Raw genomic sequence first — 23,421 nt, 5'->3', positions numbered from 1 at the left:
AAGCGGCTCAGATGCTCAAAAGTTTGGTTATACTGTATGAGAACGGATGACAACAGGGCAACTTGCAATACTTGCAAAGTAGATATTTCATTTAAGGGAGGAAACACTACGAATATGCAAAAGCATTTGCTCACAGAACACGCGATAACCTTAAATGAATGTCGTGTTTTTAATTCCGCTCCGGACTCGTGAATCTCAACTAGGCAGCAGTGGTAACGTTTGCACGTCCTCTCCCGTTAATACGGCAGGTAAATAATCGACTAACATTGCATACTATGTTAGCGCGATCTGCCTTATTACAAAACCTGCTATTACTGTGTGTTGCATTAAGATGACCATGATGAGAGAGACAGACAGAGTCTGGCTTGCTCAGATGCTGGCAGTTCTCGCTGCAGTCTACCGTTAGCATCTCCTTTTAGTCCAGGATAGACGAATGTCACCGAGCAGCGAGGCTCACACTCTTCTCGTCTGGAGCAGCAGTATCTGTCGGTGAGCAAAACAGACTTTTTTTCCTTCACCCCATCACAACCCAGAGACTTTTCACCATTCTCCTAAGCCAAACACTGTTTACTGTGACCATATTCTGGACTATCCAATTAATACTCACCATCCTGCCTCCGAAGAAACTGTTTCATCATCCCAGGCTATTATTAAAAATATTCACGCCACTAAACCTGTCAGTATCACTCATCCAGTCATTATTTCCACACCCATTGCTCAGACTTTTCCTGCTAGCAAGGTGGGTCAGATTCTGCCTTCCCCTTCACCTGTTTCACCTTCTCAGGTGAAGGCAGCAAAGGCTCAGCCTGTCCCTGCACCAGCTCCTCCAGCAGCTAGGGCTCAACGCGTCCCCGCACCAGTCCCTCAGGCTGATGCAGCTGACGCCCAGCCAGCACCCACTCCTGTGCCAGCCCCAGGGCGAGGGCAGCTAAGACCCAGTCCACTCCTGCACCCGTTCCTGTTCCTCGGGTGGGGGTGACTGGTGTCCAGTTAGCTCCCGTACCTGTCCCAGCACCCAGGGTGAGGGCAGCCAGGATCCAACCTGACCTCCCTAGAGGCTCGGAAGGGCTAGCCTCTCCACCTGTTAGTCTACCACTTCATCCACCTCCTCATCCAGCTTTTCAGGCCCTAGCTCAATCCCTCGGTAAATTAGCAGATGTTTTCAGCTCAAGCACCAGGTTTGCTAGCCCAGGCTGCAGCACTGTCACCATCTCTAGCCCAACCATTAGCTCAACCTTCTCCCCAGTGTGCAGCTCAGCCACCAGCCTCACCAACCTCAGCGCAGCCCTTAGCCTCACCTCCAGTAGCCCACTCTCCAGTAGCCCACTTTCCAGTAGCCCACTCTCCGGTAGCTCACTCACCAGTTCAGTCACCTGTAGCCCAGTCTCCCGTCCTCCAGTCACCTGTAGCACAGTGTCCCGTCCTCCAGTCACCTGTAGCTCAGTCTCCGTCCTCCAGTCTGTAGCTCAGTCTCCCGTCCTCCAGTCTGTAGCTCAGTCTCCTGTCCTCCAGTCATCTGCAGTCCAGTCTGTAGTCCAGTCATCTGCTGTTCAGCCTCCAAGTCAGACTCCCAGTCAGTTTCTAGTTCTGTTCCCCGATCTGCAGCCACAGCACCCAGAGCCAGCTGTAAGCTCTCTCTCTCCTCAGCCAGAGATTTCCGCACCTGCTGGCCTGGCTGCTCCTCACCCAGAGGTTTCCTTACCTGCTGGCCCTGCCTGTCCTCAGCCAGAGGTTTCCGCACCTGCTGGCCCTGCCCCAGTGGCTCCCACGCCGTCGCCTGCAGCTGCTAGGCACCAGCGATCGCCATGCCTCCGCCATGTCCACGTCGGATTTGGCGTCAGTGGCCACCCTCCACCTGCCGCTGACTGGACTTCCTTGCCACTGCCGGCCTCCGGACCTGCTAAGTGGCCGCCGTCTTCCTCCCAGCTGGCCTCCAGACCGGCTAAGTGGCCGCCGCCGTCTTCCACGTGGCCGCCCACCTGAACTGATTCGTCTCAGCCGCTGGCCACGCAGCCGCCCCCAGGACTGATTCATTGCCGTCTGTTTGTTGAACTTATAACGGCGCTATTCCCATCACTGATTCCCAAAGTCTACGGTGACCGTAGATCGTTACGTCTTTTCATTGGCCCGGAGTCTACGGTGACCGTAGACACTGTAGATGGTGGCCCAATAGGAGCGGCGAATCCCACTGTGGACTACCAATTGTCTGTCGACGGAAGTTGCATCACCAAAACAACAACACGCAGCGGGACAGCGACAAAGCCGGCAAGTCCGCTATTTTTTATGGAAACTGGCATTTCTTTTATGTTTACAGTAAGTTATAGACTCTAAGACGCTCCTGGATTTAGCTGAAATTACACGAGGCTGAATAGGCCATGCGTGGATACCCTCAGTGCGTGAGTGAAGGCAGCGACTCGGTTGAGCAGCTCCTGTGGAATTTTGGTGAAGACCATACTTCTCACCCGGCCTGCTGATGATGTGCAGGGGCATCTGGATTTATAACTTGAATTGCTAGTGTTGCCATCATCAGCTGTAGCGTCTAAAAAGACTAGAAATGGGCGTAATACATTAGATGCTGGCTACTGCGTACCTAACATTTACCCTAAAGTAAAAGAGTTAAATGGGCTATTCAGCCTCGTGTAATTTCAGCTAAATCCAGGAGCGTCTTAGAGTCTATAACTTACTGTAAACATAAAAGAAATGCCAGTTTCCATAAAAAATAGCGGACTTGCCGGCTTCTTTGCTGTCCCGCTGCGTGTTGTTGTTTTGGTGATTCAATTTCCATCGACAGACGATTGGTAGTCTACAGTGGGATTCGGCGCTCCTATTGGGCCAAAGTCTACAGTGTCTTGACTCCGGGCCAATGAGAAGACGTAACCGTCTACGGTCACTGTAGACTTTGCACTACCATAGACTCAACCTCAATGTGAATGTGGATGGATTATTGCAGTTGTTCTCCTTACTGAAGTTTGGTCTGTTTACAGCATCCTGCCATACGATTGCATTTTGTCCATAACCATTGGGAACCCTCACGTTAACTTTGATCCAGTGGAAAAAAGATATCATTGATCCTCCAGCTTCTCTGTGTTTATGTTATGCTAACATAGCTGTGTCGCTAGCAATCACGTAGCACATCATTATAAACCAGCTAGTCCAACTTCAGTAACCCTACAAAAGTCACTGCTGTTTAGTTTTCTGTCTTGATTTATGTTGGAAGTGATAGCAGAGCTGTATGTTTTAATTTTTTCAGACATCTCTCAGTCAGAACATGCTATATCATGTTTAGGTGGAAACTAGCGAGCTAATTTCCTGCTAACTTCTAACTCTGTTAAATTTAATAAATTCTGTTTTCATGGATGCCTGGATGTTAAAATTTATTGTTACACCTGGTAAAGCAGCAACGCTGAACATTTTATTAAAGATGAAAGAATTTAGACAGTTTGTAACTCTCAGTGATGCTGCAGTGATTGTTTGACTTTGGGACCTGAAGCTGACGGAGTTTTGGATCCGGATTACTCTGCGAGGCTCCTGACTACGGTAGCCGTAATGCTCCAACAATCCATCAAGCGGTGCGTCTTCGTAACTTACCCAAGTCATAAGGTGCACTGTCGATTTTTGAGAACATTAACAGATTTTAAGTCCGCCTTATAGTGTGGAAAATATGGTAATACGTCTCTCATGAGCTATTCATTAATGATCATCAAAATTAATTCAGTTCAATTTTATTTATAGAACGCCAAATCACAACAACAGTCGCCTCAAGGTGCTTTATATTGTAAGGTAGACCCTACAATAATACATACAGAGAAAACCCAACAAACAAATGACCCCCATGAGCAAGCACTTTGGCGACAGTGGGACGGAAAAACTCCCTTTTTAATATCCAAAAGTTTATGTTTTAGCTAACTTTTTGATTATATTTAAATTTTGAGATGCACTATAACACACAAAACTGGCAAGTCATGAGTGGCCTTAGCTCTGTATTCTAAATCAAATAAAAAAAAAAAATAAACTGAAGTTGGCCTGTTTTTCCCCTTTACTTTTGGGTCTGTCCAACTTAAATCAAAATGCAAGTTCCCAAGTACAAGTTTTTAGCAGCTAACGCTATCGACTTTGAAAAAAAATTTTTTTAACCACTCATTGCATATTTTTGAGTCTAAGAAAATTCCTCATAACTGAAAAGGACTCCAGTGTGGTTTTTTTTACTGGCATTTGGGTAAAGTGTGCTAACTCAGTGACAACTTTTTTTTTTAAGTTTTAAGAAACAGATTATTAGAAAAGGTATCCACATTTATGTAAACAAATTATCCATATGGAAATATTGTATTAAAAACAAACAAAGAAATGTAATATTTTATGTAAACAAACAAATGTAACATTTACATTAAAGTAATGTAGATAACATAGTGGAAGGTCTGTTTTCTGCCCAGTACACACTTTTTCATAGATTTTTGACAGAAAAAAAACTTTGTAATTGTAAATAATTGCAATTATTTTAACCATCAACCATTTAATTTCTTATCTAAACTTAAGTGGAAACTTACTTTCTATTGACTCTCAAATGCAGCTGTTTTTTGAAAATAGCGTTGTCACTTCTGCAATACAGTTTTAGAAGCGTGTAGTCTCATTGATACTGTACAGGAACACAGAAAATCAACTCATTCATCATTCATAATAAGTATTACTTGAAACAGAATGGTTTAGAGTGTTAAACTTGGCAATAGTCAACAATCACTTTAAAGTCAATAAGACGAAATGCTCATAACCCTCCCCCCTCCCCACATGACGGTAACAGTGCGTTCTAAAATTAATGTTTCTTTATAAAGGCATAGTAAGACTTACTTGAGAAGTGCAAAAGTCAAGTTTCAGGTCTACAGAGCTCCACTGTCTCTTTGTCTGTATTAGAGTTTAATCATGGTTTGCAAAAAAAGAAAGAAAACAAGTGTAAATGAATGAAATACCTGCTAGAAACTCGACTTGCTGCTTTAAACAAACAATGCTAAGTGTCAAAGTGTCAGTACAATGCAAGTCTTTATCTATTTATTAAAAGATAACCAAAAAGTTAATGATTAAGTAATGCACTTCCAGTAACAAGTAATCAAGGTGGAGTTTAGGAACCTTTGGGTGTGGATGAGTGTGGGACTGCAAACTGCTAGTGTACAAAAAACTTATTTTTTTTTTTAAACAGTGGGACGTTACAACATGCTTGTGTTAAACATTATTTTCTAAATCAACTCTGTAGACAGTTTTATTACAATTTGCGACTCAGTTAATGATGAAATTTAATTTAAAAACTATATTGGTGGTAATAATAACTGAATTACTTTGCACACTCATCAAGAGCAGCCAGCAAAGCAAAGAGCTCATCATTTCCAGGAGCATAAAGTTGTACTTATCCGTGAAACTGTGGCCACAAAGATGCACAAGTGATGCACCCAGTCATAAACAACATGGTGCTTTGGATTCAGATAGCAACACGCTGCACCAACATACTCAACATACTCAACATACTCAACATACCCAACATACCCAACATACCCAACATACCTTTTAGGTGTACATATCCTACACTGATTAATATAATTTAACTAAAAATGAAGAAGGATTTATCAACAGTATGAAAGTAAAAGTATTTTCAATGCTGAAAAAAAAATCTCAAGAAGTCATGGAACCGCTTAAATCACACATTTGATCTTGATAATTGAAATATTCAAAATTAAAAATCTTTACTGACGTAATGCTCTTGTCATCTTTTCAGTATGACCCGGAAAGCAGACAACTGACAAATAGTTTAGATGCTTTATTAAAAGAGGTGAAGGTATAATCAAAAGACAGGGCATGTGGACAGGTAGGCAGCAATTCAGAGAAAATGAGAGTGGCTCGGTGGAGACTGGGCAGTCACGTGAGTAAAAAAAGTGTCCCGGAAGTTCCCAGTTGGACTCAGCTCTGGAAAATGTCAGAGACAGTCAATGGTATCAATGCCCGTATCCACAGTGGTTCTGAGGAGGTTATCTGTATGATCCTCCAAGGATAAGCCTCCCCAGACCATCAGTGACCCACTGCCAAGCCATCATGCTGGATGATGCTGCAGGCAGTAAAACACTTACCACTGCATCTCAAGACACCTTTCACATCTATCTGTATGAACCTGCTCTCATCTATGATCCTGATCAGGTGTCCTTATTGTTACAACCCACTTAAAAGCAAAGTATTATCTGGGGTGGGGTGTAACACAAAGTGAAACCCCCCCCCCCAAAATTAATCACCACATAGTTAACGTCAGTAAAACACCATTTATTTTACAATTAATGCAGACAAACCAATTAGGACCAAACTAAAACACAGGAAAGCTCTAAGCGTCAGGGTCTCCAAGGCCAAAACAACTAACAAAACACCCTTTCTAGCTAAAAAAAAAAAACCCCACTAAGACGACTCTATCTGTAAGAAAACAAAGTACAATGGCTGAGCTCCCTGTCTCCACACAAAACAGGAGAAAACGGCTGAAACAAAAATGGCAGAGAACCCCTGCCTGCTTCCACTGTGGATCACTAGAGTTACCATTGTAAAGACACACCTTTACTCACAAAAAACCCAAAGTCACACCAAGCTTCATAGGTTTATCACAGCTACAGTCCGCTGCCCAAATCACTGCAGCTCAAAGCCCAGGGCAAAGGGAGAGAAAAAGGGTCACATGGGGAGAGCCCCTAGAGGTCAGCGACCGTAACATCCTTCAAGATAACATTTTACACAGAAATTCCTTTAACACGTACCATCATGTACATCGGGGAGGTCAATACTGCACCCTGGAAAGTGCATCAGCCATCACATTATCCACACCTCTCTTACGTCTGATGTCTAGATTGTATTGTTGAGCAAGCAAAGCCCACCTCCTTAGTCTCTGGTAGGTTGCACATGTGTTTCAAAAATACCAAAGGGTATAGAGAGCACCTAGAGGTCAGCATGCATCGATATGCCATTCTGGAGAAGCTGATCTACCTCACCAACCTGAACGTGTTGGAAGTACTGTCTCGTGCTACCACCAGTGACATAAACAAAAAGTTGAATCGTTGTACCTTAAAGACAAGCTGCATATGAATACAGTCAATAAAAAGCAGTATAGGCTGAGAATGATATCAGTTGAGTAGTTGATAGAATTTTGTGTCCATTAAAAAAAAAAGTGAGCGAGTGAATGATAGTTATTAATACTGCATTAAAAACACAACTTATACATAGGTTAAAAAAAATAAATCTAAAGTCATGACCTGCACTCATTAACAATAAATCTGCATAAATTATTTATATTCATACAATATACTTTTGTATTTGTATTTTTAAAGCATTTTCAGCTCTGCTTGCTAAGTGATGACATATTTATATTGTTTATGGTCTAACTACTGTTTAGCATCCTTCCTTCTGTTCACATCGAGGTTAATAATCTCTTCCAGGTCAAACCTCCAACTTCTCCGAGAGGAGGAGGATAAGGTCATCCTCTTCCTCTTGTTCTACGTCTTGTGACATCTATAGTTGAGTGCAGCACTTCTTGGGTTTAGAACTTGAGTTCTCCAGAGCAGCAAGGACGGCCTCTTCAAACACATCCTGCACTCCTGTCTGAGAACAAGACAGAAAGAGAAACTCAAAGTTACCAAGAAGAAGAAGAAAAGTTTTCTGTAACCCCTAAATCAGATGGATGATAGTGGAGTAAAAGGGAGTCCTTTTGAGCGTGTGTAGCATGCAAGATGTCTGAGGCAGCTCACAGGTACTAGTTGGCCTCAAAGGCTGTTTTGGTTGACCCAAATTTGCAACTTTATGTGGAAAAGTATCTCTCGCTCTGTTTTATAAGAAGTAGGTGTGCTCTTAGGTTAGGGGATCACATTCAGTGTGCTTGTGATGGTCTATGGGCACTAGAGAGGAGAGTCCATCTATTAGTCGAAACTCAAATTCATGTAGAAAAATATACCTTCTGTTGTGGTTGTGGAGCAGTGAACCAGCTCTTGACCTTCTTTATTAAGGGTACATTAGAGTGTGCAAAACCTGCCTAAAAAGTTTTGTGGACTAGGAGAAGGCATTCAGTAATGCTATGGTGGTTGCAGCTTTAGTAGAGTATGATTCTTGTATTTGTCAGATAACAATTTGCCTTTAATTCACATTTTAGAAACAGATCTGCAATAGTGAAACCATAACCAGCACCTGGAAATGGCAGTCTTACTTTAGAAATCCTAAAAACTTGTCATATCCAGACACTGATCATTTTAGTAGTTAAAAAAAAAACACAGCAGCTGACTTCTTCTGTTTTTGTACCTGTGTACGAGCTGAGCACTCCACGTATTTGACTGCCTTCAGCCTACGAGCCAGTTCCTCTCCGTTCTCGAAGGTCACAGCTTGCTGGTTGCTCTTGGCCAGGTTCTCCAGGGTGTAGCTGTCATCTCTCAGGTCCACCATAGTCCCAACCAGCAGGAAGGGCGCCTCCGGGCAGTGGTGTGCAATCTCTGGCACCCACTGTGAAAGACAAAGACAAGGTCAGATAGACTGGCCTGCACTCTGCTGTCTTTAGAGTCAAAAACCACACAAAGTTCACTGTGAGAGTTTGTGTTTTTATTTATATATTATTATTTTTATCTTACTGAATGAGAAAAACACTTGGTATATTTAATAGTTTAGTTTTCTGATTATTCTGAAAGGAAAAGAAAAGAAGAGTAAAAGAAAGAAATGTAGATGTTATTAGAAACAAAATACATACAGCAAGTAGACAAACCTTCCCTCTGATGTTTTCAAAAGATGAGGGTGATATCACGGAGAAACAGACGAGGAAAACGTTGGTCTCTGGGTAGCTGAGGGGTCGAAGTCTGTCATAGTCCTCCAGACCTGAAGGGGGAGACACAAAAAGAGCCTGATCAAAAGTTAGATTAATGATATCATCTGAGACATTTGAGTGAACAATGGAAAATTAAATAAAAGTTAGCATGAGGCAACAAAAGGCTGAAAAACAAGTGTTTTTGAAAAGAAACAGCTGGAGCAATATTTCCAAGTAATCGGGTTAGTTTGCAACAGTTCAGTAACAGGATTTAAAAATATAAGAAATATAAAACACATAGTTTCTCATCAATCTGCAAAAAAAAAAAATTAAAAAAAAATCTACAAACTGCAAACAATATAATGCAATGTAAAACTTTTATATGATAATCTGCAGTAGATAATACTTATACTTCAATGCAAACAACACCCTTACCACTTTAAACTGTATTTATTATAACATTATTTAGTATAGTTCCAACAGCACCCCCCCCCCTCCCCCCCGACTCAATGTGCAATATCATCCCCCCCACACACACACTCAATGTGCAATATCACTGATCACACTGCACCTCTCAATGCACCTGCTAGTTAGATGGCATGTATGTGTATGTATATAGATGTAAGCGTGTATGTGGAAATATGTGTGTGTGTGTATGTACGGATGCAAATATGTATATATACATATATGTATGTATGTGCGTGTATGTTTGCAGGTGTATGTATAACTTGTACATATCTTTCTTGTGTAAATGTAAATTTGTCATTGTGTAAATACTTACGCTATTGTGTACTCCACACACATGGAGAGATGCCAAACTGCCTTTCACTGTTCTTGTAACAGTGACAATAAAAAGCTATTCTATTCTATTCTATAATGTCATCAAAAGATTCATGGAATCTGAAGTAATCTCAACAAAGACTCATTCTTAAAATTGTACATTTTCTGAATTCCTCTTCTCTAGATGCTGAAGTACTGAAGTACTGACACCTGCACCAAAAACCCTGTAAGATTATTCTGGCTCTGTTTATGTTCTTTCATTTCTTTTTTTTGCAATATGTCCCAGTGATGGATACACCAACAGGGTTGTCTTTTATGTCTTATTGTTCCCTCCATGTGGGCTTAAAATGGTTTGATGTTTGAAGGCGTGTAATGATGTGAAATAAACACTTCCCTCAAATGTCTTGAACCTGTCTGAAAAGTACACTTCCAGTCAAAGTTTCACTTCCAGTCCGTTTTAGAGCAGTTTAATGTCTCACAGTACAAATAAACAAATAAACAAAATAAACAAAAAAGGAAATCATGGAATCAATTTATAGACCAAATGTATTCTCAACTTTTGACTCATCAAAGTATTTGACTGGTAGTGTACAAACTCAAGCAAAGTACATACAGCTAAAAATTGTACTCAAGTACAGTAATGAAGTGTTTAGACTTCTTTACTTTCCATCTCTATTTAAAACTCATACTAAAAGTACGAGTATTACTAAAGTAATACCAAAAGTATTTTATTAGCAATTCTTGTTTTTATTAATGTGTTAATTGTTGCAAATGACATTATATTTGCCCCTAAAGTTTTGATCCTACACTGAAAAAGGGAGACTGGCCATCTCTTGGATCTATGTAAGCAGCTTGGGTGTATTCAACACAATCACCTCATGTTTTAAAGTTAAGTGTTAATTTAATTCCAGTGTTTATTTATTAAACTGAATGTAGATTTATTTTTTTACCTGAAGTGTCCCAGAGTCCCAGATTGTACTTCTCACCATTCGTCACTGTAGCAGAGAAGTTTTCGAACGCCTGGGGGAGACAGAGGGCAAGGAGTGAGGACATAAGATCAAGAGATGCTTCAGGTCTGGGCGGTGGATGGCCCGGACCCCCTGGATTTATCTCTGTCTGCCTCTGGCTCCTGGGGGGTGTTGTGGTGGATTCCCACAAAAACACAGATGCTCTCCCCCCCCCCACACACACAAATCAACAATCGTCTTGTGGTGTCTGTGTATTTTCATATTTTTGTGTTTCAGGTGCTGTGTGTTTGTTTTTTCCCACAGGTGCAGCCATTGGCGATACAGTGTGCATTACTACTTGTGAGATCAAGGGAGAAGAAACAAGGGAAAAGGAAGTAGACATGAAAAAGACACAATTTCAGATGTTCTTCAAAATGAAATTGGAAATAGAGTTCTGGTTAAGTCCTTAGTGCTTTCTTGATGTGTCAGTTTGTGATGCTGAACCAGCGTCGTGCAGTTCCAGTTTGAAATTGCTCATGTTTCTCATGCTGATAACATGAGAATGGTTGCTGACATGGACTGAATAAATTGGTAAATCTGCGATTTATTAACACACTACTCACTGTGGGGAAGTGTTGAGAAGGAAACTCTTTGGTTAGGTATGTGACAAGCATGCAGGTCTTTCCCACTGCACTGTCACCCACTACCACACACTTTATATCCGTATCCTGAGAAGAAAAAAAGAGAATTGAGGGGAAAAAGAAGAAATATTGGGAAACAAATGAGCTGTAAATGTGAAGCAGGGAAGCAGAGGGAGTCTCTGGCACGAAACCTAAACTGTAGAGCTGAAAGGTCTTAATCTTTAATTCGTGCATAATTACATTCATTATATACATTATATACCAAGAGTAACATACTGTTGATAAACAGTAAATATTACTACTGTAGCAACTATTAATATTTGTAACTATATTGGTAAATGATACTGTTTTTGTTTCTGTAAACCTGTCAATGATTTTAATTCATCTATAAAAACTTCTGCCAATCCATCCAGTTTCCTCTATATCAGGCAGCTGGACCCTAAAACAGCTCTGGAACATGAAGGTGTAACAGAATTTTTTCTGATTCACAACTTGGTTTCAATTTGTGATGCTATAGAGCAAATGTCCAATTATGTCTTATCTTAAAATAGTAAACAATCGTGTGGAGGCTAGAAAACATTTGGGACTTTTCCTGCATAAAGGACATTTTTTGTGCATCAAAGATTCTCGTGAGGCCTAAAATAAAATCTCTTACAACTTTTATAAAGCTGAATAATTTTCTTTATTGTTTGTGTGTGAAACGATAATGCTAGGCCTTCAAAAGGCGGAAGTTTAGCCAGGAAAGACCCTGACATGCAGTGCATGACACTGCATGTCAGTGTTCTTGTTCTCAATAAATGTAGCTGAATTAATCAAGAAGTTTTAACATGATGTCGTCCCGCCCTCTGCACCTACAAGAAGCTCAACTCTTCTGGGAAGGCTGAGTGTGTTTATGGGAATCTTTGATCTGCATATAACCTTAAAGACTTTAATAAGTAAATATAGACAGAAAAATCTTAGTTTAACATAGTTTTTGGTAAATTCACTTTTACACTTTGTGATGTCATCCTCCCACCACCTCTGAACCTTAGCTGGAAAGTCTCAGACTGACACCGGCTACAACTACAAAGAAAACACAAAAGCAAAACATCCATAAAATGTGAGCAAAGCTTAATTAAAACAGACGAAAGGCACACACTGCGTTTAGAGAGACACAGGGTAAAAACACTAAAACGTGTTCAGATAATGAATATAGCCCATGTCTTTGTCTTATGATGGCAAATCAGAATCAGAATACTTTATTAATCCCTTGGGAAATTATGTATATAAATAGTCTATAAATCACTGCATACGCTATAATTTGTGCTAAAATACATTTTGCGCAATTCAAATATAGAAAATAAACGAATGCTTACCTGATATTTTCACAAAGAAGATCCGTGGGGGACAGTAGCACAGGATCTCCTCCCGATCAATCATGAATCACTTTTTAGTATCATCAGATCTGATGTTTTACTCAGCATTGACACTAATAAAGATGATTCAAATGCTGTCTACAAGTCATCTCACTGTCCTGCTGTTCGTCAGGTGCATCCAGTCGATCCTGATAGGCGATCTGCGGCAGAGAAATGATTTTCATGATATGGCTCATGTTTAAAAGCAAAACTATTTCAGTTCAATCCTAAGTGAGTCAAACCAAAAACTCTATAAAATCATAATGTATATTTCATGTTCCTGGTTTATTTACTTACTTTTTATTTTCTTTTGGTGTTTAGGTATATTCACAATGTTAGTTTTTCACTGTAAACTGCAGATTACATCGCTGAGAGCGTCTACGTTTCCAGGAGTGCTGGTAATCAGCGTCGGTTTTTAATATGGGAGACATGGGCGGTTGCCCAGGGCGGCATCATGGCATCTGCAAAAAAAACAAACAAACAAAACAAAAAGTTGCTCGCACCCATTCTGCCCCGACATCATGCCAGCGCATTTTGGGGATTGCATGGGCACCGATGGGTTTTTCTATTGCCCATTTGCGGGAGTAAAGGCGCCCTTAGTTTGCGAGGTGCACCTGCTGCTTGACACACAGGGAGGAAAGGGGCGCGGGAGCCTGGGATTGTTTAGCTAAACGGCCTAAACCGTTTCCCATTCATTCTCTATGGTAGTGCTAAACCACTACGGATGTAATATATTTTTGGCCACTACGGTCTTCCGGCGCTGTTGCGAGCTTGAGATGCGGCGGCAATTTTTAAAAATCTCCACTTTTAAATATCGGGAGACAAAACAAGTAACGCACCGCTCGCATCACATCTCAACGATCCTCGCTCATTGATCAAAGGTAAGAAATGTCGTTTGAAATAAGAGTAAACCCACAGAATAAATTTACAGGTGTATATTACAGGTAATAGACGTGTTGCGATTGCATTTACGAAGCATCCATCGCTCGGTTAAAGACGGTGGGAGTTTATCCGCTGTTGTAAAGTGGCACGGTAAATCATGAATGAACCTGCTCCTTAAATAAATTGCGTGTTCCATTGGCATGTTTTACTGTTAAATAAACTTGGTAGGTTTCTGACTGCTGTGACACTGACACTACTATAATGTGGTATAATTAAATAATCGATAAATGGCTTGTTATGAGATGACATGCTAAATGACTGAAGCTGCATTTTTTAAAAATTTGTATTGCCTTCATGTTGTAATGGTCAGTACTCTTATCTATACGACAGTCTTGATATCTCACTAACATGAGCAATGCCCACTAGTGTAAGAATGAACAGGATAGCTTAAATAGGTATGTCGATAATCTGCCTGCAGTTCTTATGTACCAGCAGTTGGCACAAATTTTGCATTCAACCATGAAAGGTTTTTATTTACAGACAGAACAGTTTGTAATGCCTGGAGAAAAAACACTTATATCGCAAATGTTGATTCAGATTTTGTCTCTTTATTGTTCTCCTGCATCCTGCTGTTAAACCCAGCCACAATGTGCAGCAAGATTATAGCCTGAAATGTCTTTGTTTCTGTTTGGAATCAATTTAGTTTAATATAATTGTTTATTTTTTCACTGCATTTCAAGATGCACAAGAAAGTTGCGCCATATCCAGGGAAAATCTCTGTGGTGTTCCACAAGGGGCCACTTGGATACCTTCTCCAGGACCCGTCAAAAGAAGCTCGACGGATTAAAAATGACCCCAAACTGCAGGACAAGTCTGCACCTATGAGGGAGGACCTTGTACGTCAGAATGCTCTCACTGTCGTCTATCAGAGAGGAGGGGATGCGTCTGACATGAAGGAAGTGCAGGGAGAGTACATCCTGCAGTTTGGAAAGTATAAAGGGAAATCTTTCCGGTGGCTTCTGGAGAATGATGTCGGGTACACCACATACCTGATCAAAGATCTCCAGAAGCAAGAGGCTGCAGGGACCTCTGTGGAAGCAGGGCATGGCAAGGAGAGCTTGCATTCATTTGTACAGTATGCCCTCAGCTTTACAGAGATAAAAACTCTTCTGGACTACAAGGCCAGCAGAGTGAGTGTTGCTGCAGAAGCCTCTGAGGATGATCAGCTGGTTGGCTTTGGCTCACGAGCCAAGAGCACATGGAAAGAGATTTGGGACAGCAGAGGAGATGGCTATGCAGACTTTATCATGAGGAAGAGCTGCAGTCAAGGAACACGGATGCATAAGCTGCAGCAGTACCTGCGGAAGAAGCAGCAGTCTGCATCTGCTTCCACAAACGCTCCAACTAAACCCCTGGGTAAGTTGTTTTAATAATATTTTAATAATGTTGTTGATGTGAAATAAGTTCAGTATATATTTATCTAATTGTTGCCTGCATTATAGGGATGGATGAGGATAAAGACCTGGAGGACGCAATGCTGAGCATCTCACCTGCAAAACTACACATGCAGAGCTGTAAGTACTGCGTTATTACTAAACGTCAGACTTGATAATGGCTAAGTCTGTTTACATCTCATATGCCTCTGTCCTCTGTCTCTGCATAACTAGTCACTGTGCCAGCAGCAGCAGAAGGGTCCACACCCAGAGGATCTTCAGGAGCAAATACAGGTTTTCAAATGAAAGGTTTCAGAACTGGAGTACAATAGTTTTCCATGAATTGCTCTCCAAAGCTGAGCCTGAACTTGAACTTTTATATATTGTCTTGTTCTTGTTTTTGTGTGTTCTGGCCACGTTCTGGCGATGTTCCTCTAATAGTATAGTTGTATGCTGGCATTATGCTAACTGTCCTAAGGACAATGAATTGATACCTGCCATCACGAATTGATACCAACCACAAAGGGTGAGTATGTGTTCTTGTTCTCTATGAATGTTTTAAAAACAAATTAAGTAGCAGTAGTTACTAACACCCGAATGCATGTTGTTCACTGACTTATACCGCTCCTCCTGCTTCGATGTGAAGAGGCTAAAATGATTTGGTTTGTCATTTCTCTTGCATATGAATAAATTACATTTGTTTTGCAATGAGAAACAGGAGAAGTAAGAGTATGGATGTGTGAGTTCCTACTAACAACAACACTCACATACAGTGTAAATTATGAAGTTGCTGACACATTTTCCTGTTGTAGTTCCATCTGCTGCACTGTCCATACCACCGTCCAGTACAACTGCTGAACCTCAGGCATCATCAGCCGATGGTACAAAACAACTATAATGTTTTTCATATAATTAAATGTTCAGTTTATTGTGTCTAGAGTAAAAAAAATGTTTCCATTACTCTTTTCTATTACTATACCTGTAGGTGCAGCCTCAGGTGTGAAGAGGAAGTCACCTGTGCCCCTCCCACAGGAGCTGGCATTTCTATTAAAGGAGACCACAGGTCAGTCAAACAGCAGGGCCTGAGTCAAATCCTGGTCCCTCTCTATTTTCATTTACGGTTGATGTTCAGTTAAACATCTGCTTAATGCACAGATCATTAATGATAGCAAATTATTCACGCTCACGTTACATTTTGTCATCTTGCTCATAATTTGCAGAAATGAATTACAGAATGACTGCATTCATTTGTTTCAGGACCCAGTACAGATGCGCCTTCCACATCTGTGCGCAAAGTGCTGACTTTTGAAGACAGCAGTGAAGATGGTGAGCGTATACAGCATGTCTTTTTTTTTTCTTCTGTGTATTCCAACAGAAACAATGTAAGAGTAACACTGTTTTGTCAAATATTTATGTTTCAATCCTAGCTCCTTCAGCTCAACCAGCTGTTCCAGTTCCAGTGGCTGGTTATGAGCACGACCTCAGCAGCTGGAATTGTTCTCCGCACCAGAAGCTGTGGATGAAGACTGAGCTTCAGGACCTTGGACTGTGGCCTGGGTCTCGACCAGTGCGTCACGCAGGGAACGCAATTTCACTCTGGCGTCTCCCTCCACAGCCTGAGCTCATAGATACAGTGGCTGACCTTCCATCCCCAAATTTCTTCCAGCTCCACCCCTTCTTTATTTGGAAACCTGAGAGTGCTATCATGGTCAGGTTAAGAAACAATTATATCTTGCCATGTCTCCATGGTTGCTTTCGTTCACAAGTGGTCTCTGCTGGTGTGGGCAGGCCACGAGTAATTGTTGGCACCAGCGGTCAGTATTACATCCTGTCCTCACGACTCTGCTGCAGGGCTTGTCGCAGGAACTGGTTTGCTGACAATCCACGATGGCTGGAGAAACTGCCCAAAAGGTTTACCAACCTTCTCCCTGCTTTTCTCACATACAAAAAGGCCATCTGCAAGTCTGTTATGGATGAGCTCAGGAGGACTGGCAAATCTCCAGCAGACATGGCAAACCAAATAAATGAACTTATGCACCTCAAGTACGAGCGAGCTCACCTGGCGTACCTCCATGCCACAGAATCGGTCTGGGATTCTGAGGCAGGAGCTCATGGACAGAGGACCATTGGGCAGTTTCTGAGGAAGGAAATAAGCCACAGGAGTTCAGGTCTTATGAAGACCCACATGCCTGGTGTGGCGTCTCTGTGTCCAGCCATTACCTGACTGACTGCCTGCTCGACGAATTCCGACGTCAACATCCAGCCATATCCAAACTCCTCCAGGGCACTTTTGGCCACATTTTCAGGTCTGACCACACCAGGAAGGTGGCACGAAAAGTCACGCTGGCATCTGGGGTCATGTCCAGTTATTCCATAATGAATGAAACTGGCTGATTGTTTCGTGGGTCATGGTTCAGTCTGAGACAGAAAGGTCCTTGGAGCCCATGTACCAGGGAATGGCCAAGAGGTACAGTGATGCAGGAGTGGAAAAGGCCGGCTACCACTGGGTGGACAGGTAAAACCATAATCATCGTTGTCATTCAAACTGCTTTTCTGTCTGGAAAAACTGAGTTTTTCTTTATAAGATCAATTTGATGCACACACATAATATTCCATATACTTACATGTATTTGTATTTCTTACATTTAGGGATTGCTGTGCTCCATTTAAGATCCCAGACTGCATCCCTGGGGAAAATCTATTGTGGGATGCCTGGAAAACCACTCCTGCTGTTGTTGCTGCGGCCACATCTGGACCAGTGGCAAACAGCTGTGCCTCTCGAACCCACTACAATAAGAACATTATTGTAAAACTGGATCTGTTCCACTGCCTGAGGCGATTTTCGCGGGAGTGTACCTCTGAGCATCATCCTCTGTTCAGCACTTTCTGCCAGCTTCTCTCTGCTGCATTCTCAGTAGTTGATCAGGCGGACCTGAAGAGGCTCCAGGATGCTTATAAGTTCTGTGGCATCCATCCTGCTAATCCCACAAAGCAACACATAAGGGAGCACTGCAGGATCCAAATACCACAACCCACTGAGCTGCTGAACAGAGTGGAAAAGGTCCTGAACCATTTTCACCTGGCCACAGACCCCAACAACATCCCACTCTTCAAGCCATCCATGCTGAAGACGTGGCGCATTCAGAGAGTGCACATTCTGCGTGGCTGCCTAAGTGACCCTGAACTCTCAGAGGGTGTAATGTTTAGGTACGGTGGGACTCTTCAGCTTAACCATGTCCCTGGTGAAGGTGCCAAGGTCCCCATCTGGATTCCTGTCCGAGGCACTTCACAGCAGGAGGGTTATCATTTCCACCAGGCCCAGTGGATCACCGGGACTCACGTTTCCACTGAACTATTCCAGGCCCAGGGCATGACAGGGGTGGTACGATGGAACTACCAAAGACTGGTGGACCTTAAGCAGCCAGGTGTCATTCTCCCTTCTGTTTTTGATCCGGCTCTAGTGGTGGAGTTGAATGCAGCCTCCAGAAGAGTGACTGGTCAGGAGAAGTACCCTGCACTTCACCTCTCTGACAGAGACACTGGAGAGCGATTTGGGCTTGAATACAGAGAGCCAGGCTGCCGTCCAGTCCCTCTGAACTGGGACAAACACAAAACTCTGAGAAAAGATGAACCGGCTGCCCTTCAGCCCCCATCCTCTGTTCCAAAACCTGCCCAACTTCAGGTTCCAGCAGCGGGACCCTTCTCCAGCCTGGCACCGCTTGGTGTGGCATCTCCCACACCAGCACCACCTGTCACCCACCCTTTCTCTGGTGCACTTTTAAAGCAGGAGTTAGCATCAGAAGACACCCAGCAACCTACAACAGTCATGGGTAAGTTATCATAAGGTACTGTTAAATAATTCTGTGTAATTACTATTATTATTATTATTATTAATAATAATAATATGTACGTTATTATTATTAGTTCATTACATGATATATGAGTAACTATTACTATTGTTTCCCAGAAATCTCTGAAGCTCTACCTCTGCCGATGCGGGCCTCACCAAGGAGTGCTCGCACTGGACCTATAAAAACAGGTGGACGGGTTTTTGTGCTGGACCACACACGCTGGACGCGACCTATGAAAGCGTCAATAGATGATCTGTTGCAAAAGTACAGTGGGAAGAAGGACATGCTGAAGCTTGTGGATCAAGATTATGCAGACATGGTCCATCGCTCTGCTAATGATCCCAACAGCCTGCTGCATCCCACATCCAAGGTGCACATATCCGGGTATGTGAAGCACTTGGCAAAACTTCTGAACACCAATTCATCGTTGAACATAAGCCCAGAAAAACTTCTGGGGACTCAGCAGCTGTGGCACTCTTTAACTGAAGGCAGTGAAACCACTAGTGTCCCTGTAGTCACCATAGAGCCTGCCGTCTTTAACCCGCCTCCCCCTGCCCTGTCTACACCACTGACACAAGTGTCAATAGAGAAGATTGTGGAGGGCATTTTAGAAAGGCAACAGCAGCAGCCACACCAGCCACAGCAGCAGCAGCCTGAGGGGAAAAAAAGGCAGACAAAGACTTGTCTTGCCTGTGGACAGCCCAAGTCTCAACATGAGACAGATGGATCCACCGTCCATTATTTTTACCAGAGAGGGCCTGTGCGCTATTTCTATTGTTCCAACAAGGTGCATCAAACTTATGCTGCTGAGGGAATCACTGACCCTAAAATGCCCTTTGAGGATTTTGCCCAGACAGACTTTTTCCAAAGGGAACTGGATGCTACCAGGAAGAAGTCAGAGGAAAGGATGGAGAAAAAGAGGAAAAGGCCAGAAACCCAACAAACAGGCCGCCTCTGCAGGTTCTGCCACATGGACCTGAAACAGGGACCAAATAGCCCACATGTTCACACAGGCTTCCCTGGAGTGGCAGGGAAATATATCTACTGCCCTTCAAAAGTGCACTCTCTGTACAGGGACAAGGGCATGGCCAAGGAGATGACCTGGAAGGAGTTTCAGGAGTCTCCTTTCTACGAGGCAGAGAGACAAAGATGGGTGGAAGAAAAAAGGAAATAGGGGAGAAACTGTTGATATTGTACATAATATAGTTTAGTTCTAGTTTTGTAATGTTTATTTTGTTTATATAAATAAAAACTGATTGTAAATATAAAAATGTAAATAAATTGTGTTCTGCCTACATATTATTTCTAAATCACTTCATGTAATGATAACAAGCCATCCGTTCTCTAGTGGGGTCTCACAGCTTTTATCTTTATAATCTTTCTGGTTGATTTGTAATATTAGAAACATGACTGCTGTCTTTTATCTGTGTGACTGTACAGCCTGTTTCAGACATGACAACCAGACAGTGTCTGAAGTTATCTTTAATACATGCAACACAGCTGGAGATAGTCCAGACACTTTCTCACTTCTGATGATAATATTTTTGGTTTAGGTATTGTTGCTTTCTGGCTTGAAGCTTATCTACAAAAGCAGTTCAATAAGGAGAGATCATGTGGAAAAACAGAACATGATTTATTGAGATACAGAAATAAATGTAACTGTTAGGCAGTTAGACTCCAATGACCCATCATAGCAGAAGAAATCTCAGCAGTGACAGGATTTTGCACAAGCCACACCCCAGAGTCAAAAAGCTGGTAGTGATGAAGATGGAGGCTGGGACAGGGTTCTGAGTGACCACGGTGAGGAGGAGAAATGAGAGGAGGCGGGCTGCATGGCTGAGGATCTGAAACGCAGAATGGCAGAAGCAGAAAAGCAACAGATTTAAAGCATGCAGAGTGGAGGCTGGCATGCTCGGTGAAGGCAGGCAAGAGCATAACTGGAATAAAGTAATGATGTAAGTACTGAGTTTGCTGGAGAAGGAATAGATATAAACTGTCAGCCACCAGGAAGCAGACAAATGACTTATTACACACTTATTGAAATTATGCATAAGCTTAATTTTCTATGCCAACAGAATGTATCTGAATTATAGTTTAAACTTTAATCTTTGTATTAAAAGTTGGATGTCTGCATAACTGAAGAGTATGTCTGGTTTGTGATGATACAGTTTATTTTGAGTTATGTACTTATTTATGTACTACAGTTGTGAAAGTTTTCCATTAAATAAACCCAACAGAGCCTTGGGTATAAACACCTTCTACAGAACCAAAAGGCAGTACACCGCTGTTTTCACACCTTTGGTCTTCCCCCAGAGAAAAGTTCACACTCCCTTGCTTCCTCTTACAGTGGAGAAGACAAAAGATGAACTTTTCCCGTGTGAACGCCTGCTTCCAGCTTCCTGAGATACCTTATGTTAGCAGCATGAATGTGTGAGACATTGAGGCATGCTAAAATCCCGTGGCACCAAAGCATTGTACAATAAAATAATGTGAATAATACATAAATATAAATAAAAGATATTCCTTTACACAGTATAGGTACATAATACTCCACAGGCCAAAACACTATGATATAAATAGAATGATAATCAAATAATAAGAAAAAGCAAAGTGAAAAATAAATGTTATCCACAATAAGTAAATTGAAAATGGTGTTAAACTTTTGATAATGTAACACAACCTTTGTCCCAACCAGGACTCGAACCCGCGCTCAGACGGTTCAGCGTGAAAAAAATCCTTTTTTTCCAATGCCTGAAAAGCTGCGATTTGATTGGCTGTTTCTCCGTTACACCTATACGCGATGGGCCGGGGCGGGGCGGCCTGGGATTCTTTAGCTGAAACAGCTCGCAAAATAAAACAAAATAAAAACAAACCAGCAAACTAGGGCTGTCAACGTTAAAGCCGCCATCATGATTAATGCGGTTAAAAATATTAACGCAATTAATCCATCTGGAGCGCAGAATGACTCAAAATCCCTGAAATGTCTCTGTCAACGCATTTCGGGCAGTTTGTCCAAAGTTTGTCCGTTCTGGGCTCCAAAAGGGAGCGTGATCGTGATGACGGCGTTAACGTTGACAGCACTACAACAAACACAAAATCTATGATTTGCACCGATGTGTTTTCTAACATCTATCACACACATATAGGCGAAAAGTGAGCGTGAGGGTCGTCGGTGCGCCTGCTTGCTGCTGCGGTGCTGAAGTATCACACACCAACCTGTCGAAAGGAGAGGGGGCGAGCTGCTTCCAAATAGCGCACATTTAATTCATAATATTGTCAATCCAAGCCCATTATGTATTAATTATTTTTCCTGGGTTGTGTGAAATCCCAGAAAAAAAAACCTATACAAGGTGTAGGTCTGTTAGTCTATCAGTTTATGTTGTGTGGTTGGATTTTGTTACTGGAGTGCAAAATTACTGATGGAAGATGGACAAAAAAAAGGTCAAAGCCATCAGGTCCTCCCTTTAGAAAAAAAAAAGAGAAAAGAAGAAGAGAAACGAGCAAAAGATACAGGTAAGCAGATGTGTCTTTGGATAACGGCAGGTATTATATATCCTGAAACAAGATAAGATTCATTAGCAGGGATTGGGAAAACTTCTGTTTACCTTTGTTAGCCACTTGGCTATGATAGTAAACAGTAGAGACAGTAGACACTGATGTGGCTTATTGAATCTTTTGGACTGTGTTCAGCATAATATTAATTAGCCATTAACTGGAAGAGGTGTATTGTTGATTTGTCTGCAATTCTCAATGTATGAAACTGAATGCTAGACTGTTGACAAAGACACAGACACACAAACAGAACTGATTGCATACTCCCTCCATTTATCACATTAACAAATGAAAAAAATAAAATAAAATCAGCTGATTTCTTATGTGCAATAACTTTAGTTTTTTTTTCTTTTTTGCCTGTCCCGTTTGGCTCTTTTGCCATCAGAATTATTGTCTAAAGGCGAAGAAGATGCCCAACGGATTTACTTTAACTTTATTAACTTTAGTTCATTTACTGAAGCCACACAACTTTCACACTGTCATTCTGCGATTATTTTCTGATTTACAAAGCCTTGGAGTAAATAGAGGTGGGTATAGAATTAGATTTTTATTATCCCTGAGAAATTCTTCTGTAAAAGACTTCTTCTCTCAATGGCTCCCTTCAGAGGCAATGTGAATGGTACTCATGACCATTGATCATTGGTTGTTGATCAATGGTCATGAGAATTTGCATATTAATGATCCAGGAACTGACCTCACAGCCAATTGTTCATTTAGTGGTGCTAATTTCAGTCACTGTGTAAATGTACTGATTATAAGGTTGGGGAAACCTGCAGTCAGCTGAGACTGAAGAAGTCACTTCGATGAGTGACGAAACGTTTCTCCCACTGAAAACGTTACGTCCAGATGAACAGAATCAACTGGTTGTAAAATACAATATGGACAATAATACAAAATAATACAAAACAAATGAATGCTTGCCTGATATTTTCACAGAGGTGATTTGTGGGGTGTGGCCTACCTCAGTATCTTCTCCAGGTCAGTCCAGAGCTTTTCAGTATAATTACAGCATCAACGTCCTCGCGTTGTCACGGTTTATCAGCATTTTAACACTGCTCTGAAATTTGTTCAGCCTCGAGAATATACTCTCAGTAATAATGGCGACTCAGACGTTACCTAGGAAATCTTCTGAGCGTGCTATCGCTTTATC

The 23,421-nt window shown here is 41.9% G+C and overlaps 4 protein-coding genes across 10 annotated transcripts in view; 2 read left to right on the top strand and 2 right to left on the bottom strand.

The window, feature by feature from the left end:
* LOC100705703 (cell division control protein 42 homolog) overlaps positions 1–4,746 on the bottom strand; it is a 20,108-nt gene extending 15,362 nt beyond the window's left edge. Inside the window, exon 1 of one of the 3 annotated variants that reach the window (XM_013276084.3) lies at positions 4,545–4,746. The gene's annotated coding sequence lies outside the window, so the exon portion shown is untranslated. Of the gene's footprint in view, positions 1–1,361; positions 1,630–1,702; positions 2,100–4,544 lie in introns of those variants that run through there. The other 2 variants (XM_025902629.1, XM_025902630.1) reach the window with 2 other exon arrangements.
* Positions 4,551–23,421, bottom strand: LOC106096466 (cell division control protein 42 homolog). Of its 5 annotated transcripts, none has more exons than XR_003216080.1 (9): positions 12,851–12,978; positions 12,515–12,714; positions 12,146–12,221; positions 11,142–11,246; positions 10,522–10,591; positions 8,738–8,862; positions 8,299–8,496; positions 4,843–7,608; positions 4,551–4,633 (listed from the first exon to the last, which is right to left on the bottom strand). XR_003216080.1 is itself a non-coding variant. In XM_019350629.2 (9 exons), the coding sequence occupies exons 4-9, from the start codon at positions 12,164–12,166 to the stop codon at positions 7,519–7,521; spliced, it is 609 nt and encodes a 202-aa protein (XP_019206174.1). In that variant the 5' UTR covers positions 12,167–12,221; positions 12,515–12,714; positions 12,851–13,014; positions 23,233–23,421; the 3' UTR covers positions 4,803–7,518. The 5 variants fall into 5 exon arrangements, 4 of the variants coding, with proteins under 4 accessions (XP_019206174.1, XP_025758411.1, XP_025758410.1 ...); XM_019350629.2 differs by lacking the exon at positions 4,551–4,633 and adding an exon at positions 23,233–23,421 and having other exon boundaries at positions 4,803–7,608; positions 12,851–13,014; XM_025902626.1 differs by lacking the exon at positions 4,551–4,633 and having other exon boundaries at positions 4,803–7,608; positions 8,753–8,862.
* LOC109196378 (uncharacterized) lies at positions 13,368–17,092 on the top strand. The gene is made up of 8 exons (XM_019350366.2): positions 13,368–13,434; positions 14,176–14,851; positions 14,938–15,009; positions 15,103–15,162; positions 15,681–15,749; positions 15,854–15,931; positions 16,126–16,194; positions 16,296–17,092. The coding sequence occupies exons 2-8, from the start codon at positions 14,176–14,178 to the stop codon at positions 17,090–17,092; spliced, it is 1,821 nt and encodes a 606-aa protein (XP_019205911.1). The 5' UTR covers positions 13,368–13,434.
* LOC106097798 (uncharacterized) lies at positions 17,258–20,200 on the top strand. The gene is made up of 3 exons (XM_019350628.2): positions 17,258–17,383; positions 17,518–18,698; positions 18,836–20,200. The coding sequence occupies exons 1-3, from the start codon at positions 17,277–17,279 to the stop codon at positions 19,891–19,893; spliced, it is 2,346 nt and encodes a 781-aa protein (XP_019206173.1). The 5' UTR covers positions 17,258–17,276; the 3' UTR covers positions 19,894–20,200.

The sequence above is a fragment of the Oreochromis niloticus genome, linkage group LG22 (genome assembly GCF_001858045.2).
Source record: "Oreochromis niloticus isolate F11D_XX linkage group LG22, O_niloticus_UMD_NMBU, whole genome shotgun sequence".
NCBI lineage: Eukaryota > Metazoa > Chordata > Actinopteri > Cichliformes > Cichlidae > Oreochromis > Oreochromis niloticus.
The sequence above is the reverse complement of the archived record's forward strand: the minus strand, read 5'-3'. Positions and strand labels throughout refer to the sequence as shown.